General features: G+C 50.8%; 1 protein-coding gene across 2 annotated transcripts; it reads right to left on the bottom strand.

The window, feature by feature from the left end:
- Positions 1-978: 978 nt before the first annotated feature.
- Positions 979-2,702, bottom strand: LOC105544454 (chromosome unknown open reading frame, human C11orf86). 2 transcript variants are annotated; one of them, XM_011986967.1, is made up of 2 exons: positions 2,348-2,702; positions 979-1,800 (listed from the first exon to the last, which is right to left on the bottom strand). In XM_011986967.1, the coding sequence occupies exons 1-2, from the start codon at positions 2,621-2,623 to the stop codon at positions 1,729-1,731; spliced, it is 348 nt and encodes a 115-aa protein (XP_011842357.1). In that variant the 5' UTR covers positions 2,624-2,702; the 3' UTR covers positions 979-1,728. The 2 variants fall into 2 exon arrangements, with proteins under 2 accessions (XP_011842357.1, XP_011842356.1); XM_011986966.1 differs by having other exon boundaries at positions 1,555-1,803; positions 2,348-2,675.
- Between the last annotated feature and the right edge of the window lie 8,403 nt (positions 2,703-11,105).

Genomic DNA, 11,105 nt, shown 5'->3' with positions numbered 1-11,105 from the left:
CCATCGCAAAAAAAAAAAAAAAAATCACATAACTAGACAAAAAAAAAAGAAAGAAAGAAAGAAAGAAAAGAAAAAAGCACGTAACTAGACAAACTAGTCAGAGTGTGACAAATAGAACTGCTGGGAGTTGGGCTAGAGATTCTCTGAGGATAAAGAGGCTGGGACGAACTTGGAGGGCAGCATCCTGGAGGATGAGAAGTCCTGCCCCATTCTGGGCCCCATTTTCCTCCTCCAGACATTGAGAGGTGGGTCAGAGCTGTGAATTTCAATTCTGTCCCTTGGAGTCCTGGGGTTTCCCAGAGGCACCTCAGAGACTACTGCAGAAGAGGCTGAGAAGGGCATCTGAAGTGCAAGACCAGTAGGGCTCGAGGCTTCTGGTGGGCTCCTACCATCTAGCTTCCCAGCCAGGCACCCTAGGCTTCCTGGAACTAAATTTTCCCAGTGCCCCCTTGTTTCTGGATGGCCCCGATGGGGCCTGGTCTCTGGGGAAACGGAGAAGCCTCCCCTGTCTGCTGGACAACGCCCCCCGGAACAGATCCTCGACCAGAATGCTTAGCTGCTCCCTCACCTTTAACCTTGGGCCTGCTGGAGCCTGGAGAGCCCCAGGGGCCCTGCAAAAAGTGCCAGTGTCTCTCGAAGAGCTCAGGTTTTTGGGGGTCAGACCCTCTCCTTCTGTGTGGCCCTTGCCTTTCTGAGCCTCAGAAGGAACCCCACCTCAGTGGGGTGGGCACAGAGGCAGGACACTGAAAGCCAGATCCTCTGAAGCTGGCCTTGAGGTCAACGCAGGGTGGGCGCAATCCCTCTAGGGAAAAAATGTCCAGAGAAGTGGCAGGAAAGGCCCAGCCTGCTGGGGGATCCGCCCTGCCCTGGTGCCCCCCCAGCAATCATTCTGGGATGCTCTGGGCTTAGCCTGACTCACAGGGGTCAGCAGGGGTGGGGGTCTGAGCCAGCGAGTTAGTCACCAGGCAAATTGTCGACTTTTTCTCAGCATCTTTATTACTGTGTTCAACTCCGATGCTGGACACTGGATGGGGTGGGGTGGGGCCGGAGATGCCAAAAACAAGAAATCCCTTCCCCACTCTGGGCCTCAGTGTGTCCCTGTGTCACACAGGGAGGAAGTCTTCCTCTGCTTCCTTCATCAGGACACCGTGAGGTTCAAAGGTTTTCTGGATGGGGTGCTCAGCCCGGAGGGCCACCCAGCTGTGGTCCTTGCCCCAGGGGGCTCACCATCTGGGAGGGAGACCTGGCCCTGGTCCACCATCAGCAAGTGATGAGAAGGGCAGTTGGGTCATGGCCCAGTGACCAGGCAACATCTGTGAGCCTCTCAGCCACGGGTCTGGCTTCACCAGGCTCCGTCATGGAAGTTGACAGCTGGTCGTGTGGGGCAGAAGCGTCCACAGCCCACATTCTGGGCAGGCTTCTTCTAAACCTTCACAGAATCATAGTCCAAGGCTCCTACCCAAGCTCAGAGGGCAGACAGCTGAGCCTCCTTCTTTTTGACCCTGCTTGGGTATTCGAAGAGAGCTAGTGTTGGGGTGGGAGGGCCTCAGCTAAGAGGGGCAGCCACGTGGTGACTCCAGTGAGCTGGTGGCAGAAGCCTCCTTGGGCCACCCAGCCATAGTCCAGAGAGCTGTGAAGAGGTAGGTCAGCAGACATGGCGGGCTGGTCCAGGCACAGCAGGAGCCACCATGGCTTCCAGCACCTTTAGCTGATGGTGTCCAGTGTGGGCTACGGGGAGGCCAGCTGATGCAGAGTCACGCTGGGGAAGATGGCGACAAATCTCTCCCACCTTCTTCTTACCTGCTGGAAGACAGAGGTGGGGGAGGTCCCACGGACTGTGGTGGGCTAGATGTTGTTCCACCCACAGCCACGAGGTGGGGGTAGACCCGAGGGAGAGAAGCCCTGCTCATTGGAGACCCTGTCTCTTAGAGGAAGGAGGCAGGGGCCAGGAGCCCGCAGCTCCCCACAAAGGGGTCCCTTTTTCCCTGGGGTGAGAGGGTCACACAGTGTACTTCTGGGAAGTTGCACTGGCCGATCTCCTTGCTTCCTGCTCCATTCCCCTGTCCAACATACTATCAGATTAATCAGCTAAAAACAGCACTCACCACATCGCCCTCCTCCTCTAAAACCTTCAGTGGTTCCCCAGTGCCTATGGGATAAATCCCAAATGCCCACAGGGCCCTCTGAAATATGGCTCTGGGGTATCTCTCTCTGAACCCTCATCTCCAGGTAGCTTGGCTGTCATCTTGGTACACAGCCTGGGATGGCTCTGCCTCTGAACTTTTGATGCCCTGGAGTCCCCACCCACCCGCTGTGGTACCCTCCATCCTTCAGCCCACAGCCATACCTGTTGGTACTGCCTCAGCCACCGCCGGCTGCTTCCTCGCTGGGCTTGGATCAGCTGCTCTGTGTCCCCCAGGCTCCCTGGCACCCGCTCCTGGGCAGTGGCATCTGGCCCTTCTGTGCCTCTGTCGAGGCCCTGGGACCTGGACTTCTCTCGCCCCTGTCTGAGGCTTAGCGCCCTGCGGAGTTGGCCCTCCTGGGCCCTCCCCCAGGGTTCCTGCAGCTTTCCATAGGAGGGTCGGGGCCCTCGCAAGGACTGGCTTCGCAGCCCTGTTCCCATGGCTCTGGAGGCTGCAGGCACAGGACTACTCCGGCCCCTCAGCAAGACACGGCCCTCTGAGGTGGCCCAGTGCCTCCACCTGTCTTACAAGAGATCACTTGGGGGCAAAGGTTGGTACTGCCAAGGTAGCTTTCATAAATCAAAGGGCAGGCCACAGGGTCAAGCATCCCTGACTCACCTCACCACTCTGCTTCCCCACCTTCTGGGTCAAGGAGTGAAGGACAAGGGGAGGAAATTGCCACTCCCTCCTTCCCCTCCTCTCCTCCTCCTCGCCCTCCCCTTCTCCCTCCTCCTCCCTTCCCCCTCCTTCCTCCCCTCCTCCTTCCTTTCCCTTCCCCCTCCTCCTCCCTTCCCCTTCCCTCTCCTCCTCCTCCTTCTCCTCTAGGCAGCCTTCCCTGACTACCTCATCCCTGAAGAGTTTGTTCTCCTCTGAATTTCTATGGCCCTGGCATCCATTGACACTGAGCACCCATGGCTTAACAGAGAAACAGAGACAGCCTTTTAAGAATTGGGCTGGGCCCGGTGGCTCATGCCTGTAATTCTAGCACTTTGAGAGGCCAAGGCAGGCAGATTGCCTGAGATCAGGAGTTCCAGACCAGTGTTGCCAACATGGTAAAATCCCGTCTCTACTAAAAATACAAAAAATTAGCCGGGCATGGTGGCGGGCACCTGTAATCCCAGCTACTCGGGAGGCTGAGGCATGGGAATCACTCGAACCCGGAAGGCGGAGGTTGCAGTGAGCGGAGATCGCGCCACTGCACCCAGCCTGGGTGACAGAGCAAGACTGCATCTCAAAAAGAAATAGGTTTTTCAAAAAAGAATCAGTATGTTTTTCAAAAAGGAAACTAGAACAACCACATTCACAAAGACAGCAAGGAGGATGGCCATTGCCAGGCACTGGAGGAGGGAGGAATGAAGAGTTTCATGGCTGTAGATGTTCATAAGGTGAAGAGTTCCAGAGATCAGTTGCACAACAATGGCTGAAATGGTAAATTTTATGTTAGATGTGTTCTACAATACTGGAGAATTTTTTTTTTTTTTTTAAGAAACAAAAGGAAACACGACTGCTCCAGGCTAGGAGTCAGGAGGCCTGGATTTTTTTCCAGGCCCAGCGCTGCGCCTAATGTCCCAGCAGCACAGCACAACCCTTAAGCACTCAAGCTCTGAGGACCGACTGCCTCTGCGTAAACTGTAGCTTCATTCCTTGCAGCCTTGTGACCTTGGGCACATTTTTCTCCTTCATCTGTAAGAAGGACAAATAACTTGGGTAATTGTTGTGCGTATTAAATGTGATCCACAGGGCTTAGCACACAGCAAGCCCTCGAACAAAGAGAGTTGGTGGTTGTATTAGTCCATTCTCCTGCTGTTATTAAAGAAAGACGTGAGGCCGGGAGCGGTGGCTCATGCCTGTAATCCTAGCACTTTGGGTAGCCGAGGCGGGTGGATCACTTGAGGTCAGAAGTTCAAGACCAGCCTGGCGAATATGGTGAAACCCCATCTCTACTAAAAATGCAAAAATTAGGCCAGGTGCAGTGGCTCACACCTGTAATCCCAGCACTTTGGAAGGCTGAGGCAGATCACAAGGTCAGGAGTTTGAGACCAGCCTGGCCAACATGGTGAAACCCCGTCTCTACTGAAAAAATATAAAGATTAGCCAGGCATGGTGGCGTGTGCCTGTACTCCCAGCTACTCGGGAGGCTGAAACAGGAGAATTGCTTGAACCCAGGAAGCAGAGGTTGCAGTGAACCGAGATCATGCCACTGCACTCCAGCCTGGGCAACAGAGCAAGACTCCATCTCAGAAAACAAAACAAAACAGAACAAAAAATTATCCAGGCATAGTGGTAGGCAACTGTAATCCCAGCTACTTGGGAGGCTGAGGCAGGAGAATTGCTTGAACCCAGGAAGCAGAGGTTGCAGTGAACCGAGATCATGCCACTGCACTCCAGCCTGGGCAACAGAGCAAGACTCCATCTCAGAAAACAAAACAAAACAGAACAAAAAATTATCCAGGCATAGTGGTAGGCAACTGTAATCCCAGCTACTTGGGAGGCTGAGGCAGGAGAATTGCTTGAACCCAGGAGGCGGAGGTTGTAGTGAGCTAAGATTGTGCCACTGCACCCCAGCCTGGGCACAGAGCGAGACTCTGTCTCAAAAAATAATAATAATAAAAATAGGAAATACCTGAGACTGGGTAATTTATAAAGACAAGAAGTTTAATTAGCTCCTGGTTCTGCAGGCCGTACAGGAAGCATAGCAGCTTCTGCTGCTGGGGAGGCCTCAGGAAGCTTCCAACCACGGTGGAAGGCAAAGCGGGGATGAAGCATCTCACATGATAGGAGCAGGAGAAAGAGAGAGTGGCAGGAGGGGCTGTATCCTTTTTTTTTTTTTTTTCCAGACAGAGTCTCACTCTGTCGCCCAGGCTGGAGTGCAGTGGCGCGATCTCGGTTCCTTGCAACCTCCACCTCCCGGGTTTAAGTGATTCTCATGCCTCAGCCTCCTGAGTAGCTGGGACTACAGGTGCCCACCACCACACCCAGTTAATTTTTTATATTTCTGGTAGAGACAAGGTCTTGCTATATTTCCCAGGCTGGCCTTGAACTCCTGGCCTCAAGTGATCTGCCCACCTCGGTCTCCTAAAGTGTTTGGAATAAAGGCATGAGCCACCGTGCCCAGCCTACACACTTTTAAACAACCAGATCTCACAAGAACTCACTCACTATCATGAAAACAGCGCCAAGGGGATGGGGCTAAACCATTCATGAGAATCCACCCCCACGAGTCAACCACCTCCAACACTGGAGACTACAATTCACCATGAAGTTTGGTGGGGACACAAATCCAAACCATATCAGTGGTATTCACTGCTGTGGGCAAATCCTTTCCCTCTTGGTCAGTCTCATCTGCAGAATGGGTTGTTTCTTTCTTAATTTTTTTTTTTTTTTTTTTTTTTTTTGAGATGGAGTCTTGCTCTGTCACCCAGGTTGGAGTGCAGTGGTGTGATCTTGGCTCACCGCAAACTCTGCCTCCTGGGTTGAAGTGATTCTCCTGAGTAGCTGGGATTACAGTCACGTGCCACCATGCCTGGCTAATTTTTGTATTTTTAGTAGAGATGGGGTTTCACCATGTTGGCCTGGCTGGTCTTGAACTCCTGGCCTCGTGATCCACCCACCTCGGCCTCCCAAAGTGCTGGATTACAGGCATGAGCCACCGAACTCAGCCTGTAAAATGGGTTGTTTCAAATATAAGACGAAATCATGAGTGTGGATGCTTCTAAAGGTGAGACTGCCATCAGCAGCTCTTTCCCCCAAGACAGGAAGCCTGGGGCTGGGCCAGCAGATTCTTCAGAATGGTTGTTTTGTTTTTTGAAACAGGGTCTCACTCTGTTGCTCAGGCTGGAAGACAGTGGCATGATTTCAGCTCACTGCAGCCTTGACCTCCCGGGCTCAAATGATCCTCCCACCTCAGCCTCCTGAGTAGCTGGGACTACAGGTATGTGCCACCAGGCCTGGCTAATTTTTCTATTTTTTGTAGAGATGGAGTTTCATCATGTTACTCAGGCTGGTTTCGAACTCCTGCACTCGAGCAATCTGCCCACCTCAGCCTCCCAAAGTGCTGGGATTTCAGGTGTGAACCACCACGCCCGGCCTGAGAATGGTAGAATCTGAGTGCTGAAGGGATCCCATACATCTATTCCATGCTCCTTTTTGTTTTATTTTGATTATGTATTTTTTTGTTTATTTTAGAGATAAGGTTTCTCTATGTTGCCCAGGCTGGTCACAAACTCCTGGTCTCAAGTGATCCTCCTGTCTCAGCCTCCTGAATAGCTGGGATTATAGGCATGAGCCATCATGCCCAGCTCCTTTTTGTTTTAACCACTGATTTGAGTCAACCCCTTCACAGATTTCATTTAAACCTCATGATAGTCCTATGATGTGGGGATTGTCATCTCATTTTATAGATCAGAAAACTGAGGATCAGGGAGATTAATCACCTGGCTGGAGAGCATGCCCACTAAGTGGCAGAGCTGGTCAGCCACCCTGGTCAGCCGGGCTTTAAAAACCTGTGCTTTAATCACTCAGGTCTCCTTCCCCAGACTAGGCAGCAGACGCAGGACTGGAAGCCAGCTGTCCTGCCTCCTCCATGTTTGGGGTGCTGCAGAGGGCACCCCTATCCAGGGCCAGGGAAGTGCTGGCTGCAGCTCTTGGGTCACACTAACCTTGTCCCCCAAGGCCTGGCCTTGCCCTCATCCTTTCTGCTCAGTTTCTGAATCTTCCTTGGGTGAAGGGTTGCTTAAAATCTGCCAGGCTCAGCTCCCAGAGGAGCTATGACAGGGCCAGTGTGAAGAGAATGGAAAAAAGGAGCCCTGACCTTCTGCCCCAGCCTGTCCCTAACACTGACTCTGATTTGTACCCAGGTCCTTTAATTTCAACGCTGACAACACTCCAAAGGTCAGTCCTGACCCTGGTTAAAAAGCAACAAAACCATTACACAATCTTCAACGCCCTCACTTCAACACACGTAGTCAACTCAAATCCCCACTCTCACAAAGGTCTGAGCCCAGGAAGAAGTGGCTGACTCACAGACTTTTGAGATGTGGTGGGATGAATCACTCGCTCTTACGTCAAGAACATAGCTGTGGAGTACCCTCTTGCCAAGCATGCAGTCTTAAAACAATTTCCCAAATCCACTGAGGAGAGGGAGAAAAATCTGTGTTCTCCTCCTTCCCTCCTCACTGCTTCTCTGCCTTCTTCACCTGGTATCTTAGACTGATTTGTGTTGCTGTAACAGAGACGGGTTAATTTCTAAACAATCACTCATTTGATTCATGGTTCTGGAGGCTGGGAAGTCCAAAAGAATGGCATCAGCCTCCGATGAGGGCCTTTGTGTTATGTCATCCCATGGCAGAAGGTGGAAGGGTAAGAGAAAGCAAAATTGGGCAAGGGCAAGAGGGGGCTGAACTCACTTTTATCAGGAACCCACTTCCTGATAATTGCAGTAATCCAGTCACCTAATCACCTCTTCGCCGTTCCACCTCTTGATAACTGTCATAATGACAATTAGAGTTTGACATGAGTTTTGGAGCAGATGTTCAAACTATAGCACCTGGCAAGCTCTTACTCACCTTTCCAAACTCTGCTTTGTGAGTGACACCTCCCCAAAAAGCCTGCCCTGACACCTCCAGGCTGTGTAAGATAGGCAGTCCCCTTTACAGCCCACCCGATAACCCAATACACACAGTAACACAATCATACATGTCTGCCTTACCTCACCAGACTAGGTACCCCCTGAAGGCTAGAAGAACACCTTCATCTCTGTGTCCCCACGACCCAACACAGTAAATAACTGGTATTAAATATTGGAGACTATTAGTTGTCTGTTGCTATCTAACAAATTACCCCAAAACTTAGAGACTTAAAACAACACACATTTATTATCTCAGTTTCTGTGGGTCAGGAATGGGGGCGCGGCTTAGCAGGTCTCTGGCTCGGATCTCTCAGAGGCCACAGTCAAGTCTTCTCCAGGTCCTTCTTAGGTGGATCTGCTTCCAAGCTCATTCTTGTGGTTGTTTGCATAATTTAATTCTTTTTGGATTGTGGGACTGAGGGTCTCTGCTTCTTGATTGTTGCTACTTGGGCCTCTCCAAAGACCATCTCACAAAGTGGCAGCTGGCTTTAATCAGAGCAAGCGAGTGAGAGCAAGAGATGGCGAGAAAGACAAGCCGGGATCTTTGGAGACTAACTGCAGAAGTGACATGTGAGGCCAGAGCAACTCCGTCTTGGATGCTAATCCACCACGTTGACTTCTTATTAACCCCCATTCTGGGAATGCCTCTAAGATTTCTACCTTTTTTTTTTTTTTTTTTTTTTTGAGACAGAGTCTCACTCTGTCGCCCAGGCTGGAGTGGAGTGCAGTGGTGCGATCTCGGCTCATTGCAAGCTCCGCCTCCTGGGTTCACACCATTCTGCTGCCTCAGCCTCCTGAGTAGCTGGGACTACAGGCGCCAGCCACCACGCCTGGCTAATTTTTTGTATTTTTAGTAGAGACAGGGTTTCACTGTGTTAGCCAGGATGGTCTTGATCCGCCCGCCTCGGCCACCCAAAGTGCTGGGATTACAGATTTCTACTCTATCTACTGTTACCATAAATCCTACCCATAGGCAGATCCATATCACATTCTTGCCTTTCCCTGAGGTCCCAAACTTCAATTGTCTTACACATTCCTGCCCTGTGGTATATAAGCCCTGGGTCTGGGGATCTATAGCGTGGGGATCCACCAACACGTCTTGCCGCAGCGTGAAACACAGACTTGGCTGCTGTTCCAAAATCTGTATTAAATGTTTCTTTTTGGCTGGGTGTGGTGGCTCATGCCTGTAATCCCAGCACTTTGGGAGGCCAAGGCAGGCGGATCATTTGAGGCCAGGAGTTCGAGACCAGCCTGGCCAACATGGTGAAATCCAGTCTCTACTAAAAATACAAAAATCAGCTGGTCGTGGTGGTGCATGCCTGTAATCTCAGCTACTTGGGAGGCTGAGGCAGGAGAATCACTTTAATCTGGGAGGCGGAGGTTGCAGTGAGCCTAGATGGTACCACCGCACTCCAGTCTGGGCGACGGAGCGAGACTCTGTCTCAAAAACAAACAACAACAAAAAAATGTTTTTTCTAAGAAACTGAATTTGTCGGCCTCTTTCTTTGGCCTCAGCTTCCTTGGGTTTTGGGGATAGGTTTACACGGACTTGCCGACCACAGAACATGGCAACCCATCACTTGCTTTATTCTGTTCCTTAGAGGCGAGTCGCCAGGTCCAGTCTACCCTCAAGGGGTGGAGATGACACAAGGGCGTGAACACCAGGAGGCTAGGATCATTGGGGACCATCTTGGAGATGGCCTACCACAGACACCAAGGATTCCAGGCCTCCTCCACTGCCTGTGTTTAAAGCCTTGCCCTTTCATGTACTGGCTATGTGCCTTGGGTGAGTGGCTTAACCTCATGTGTCTACAATTTCTCCACTATAACACGGGGATCATGCTTTATTTCATAAAATCTAAGAGGACATCTATGGAAAGGTGGCAGTATTTTATATACCATTAAGAAAGAATATCTGGGCTGGGCACGGTGGCTCACGTCTGTAATCCCAGCAGTTTGGGAGACCGAGGCAGGAGGATTGCTTGAGCCCAGGAGTTTAAGACCAGCCTGCACAACTTAATGACACCCTGCCTGTACAAAAATTAGAAAAAAATTAGCTGGGCCTGGTGGCATGTGCCTATAGTCCCAGCCACTTGGGAGGCTGAGGTGGGAGGATGGCTGGAGCCCAGGAGGTTGAGGCTGCAGTGAGCTGTGATTGAAGCCACTGCACTCCAGCCTGGGCAACACAGTGAGACCCTGTCTCAGGAAAGAAAATAAAGAAAGAAGGGAGAAAGGGAAGAAAGAAAGAAAGAAAAAGAGAGAGAGAGAGAGAGAGAAAGAAAAGAAAGAAAGAAAGAAAGAAAGAAAGAAAGAAAAGGAAAGAAAGAAAGAGAGAAAGAGAGAAAGAGAGAAAGAAAGAAAGAAAGAAAGAAAGAGAGAGAAAGAAAGAAAGAAACCCATTACCCACTCCTTGGAAGGTACAGCCCCGTTTTAGAGAGGTTAAAATGTGGAGGAAAAAAGTGTGCCTTGAAAGTAACAAAACACAGTAGTATCTATTTCCTAAAGTGAAGTAGGAAAGAGATATTTCCTGTATCTATTCATGTAAGTGGCTGATGTCATTTAAAGTTCTGGTGAGGCTTAGATAAACTGGAAGGCTGCAAGCTGGGACAGGCTACCATGTTCCTTATGAGTGAGCCAATGAAAGTGATCTACATCTACCTGCTGTGGGCAAGACCTTGTTTTGGTGAACAGAAGAGAATGACAGACCACATCTGGCTTGGGGGAGGGGAGGATCTAGGCAGGCCTCTTGGAGGAGGTGATATTGGAGCCCAGCCTCAAGAGCCCACTCTCCAGAACCTTGAGAATCAGATATTGAAAGTCTGACTGACCTTGGAAGGCAGCAGGGGTGGGGCATGCCCTCTACCCTGGGAGACTGACCTTTGCAAGTGCGCTTCACCTTTGCACCCCTCTGGAGCTTATACTCATCTCTTCTTCTCTCGGCTGAAATGACAGAAGTATAGTCAATGATGGGCCTGGAATCCAGCCAGCTGAGTCAGGCCAGGACATAGAGTCTTCAGCAAATGTGTTTTCTACCCTCCATGGGTGGGGCCTGAGTCTTCACATATCCTCTAGGAGGATTAGACAAAATTTTAAACCTAGCAGTTAGTACTACTAGACTTTCTCCTTGAAAATATGATGCCCAGTTTGGGTGCGGCAGCTCATGTCTGTAATCCCAGCACTTTGGGAGGCTGAGGTGGGCAGAGCACTTGAGGCCAAGAGTTCAAGACCAGCCTGGCCAACATGGTGAAACCCCGTCTCTAAAAAAAGTACAAAAATTAGCCTTGAGGCCGGACGTG

Source organism: Mandrillus leucophaeus, unplaced genomic scaffold, assembly GCF_000951045.1.
Source record: "Mandrillus leucophaeus isolate KB7577 unplaced genomic scaffold, Mleu.le_1.0 Scaffold30, whole genome shotgun sequence".
Lineage (NCBI taxonomy): Eukaryota > Metazoa > Chordata > Mammalia > Primates > Cercopithecidae > Mandrillus > Mandrillus leucophaeus.
Note: the sequence above shows the minus strand (reverse complement) of the source record. Positions and strands in the feature narration are given on the sequence as shown.

Coding starts and splice junctions, on each gene's coding strand:
- LOC105544454 (XM_011986966.1), bottom strand. CDS start 2,623: ATGGGAACAGGGCTGCGAAGCCAGTCCTTGCGAGGGCCCCGACCCTCC. Junction 1,804..2,347: donor GGCTGAGGCAGTACCAACAG/GTATGGCTGTGG, acceptor TCTGTCTTCCAG/CAGGTAAGAAGAAGGTGGGA.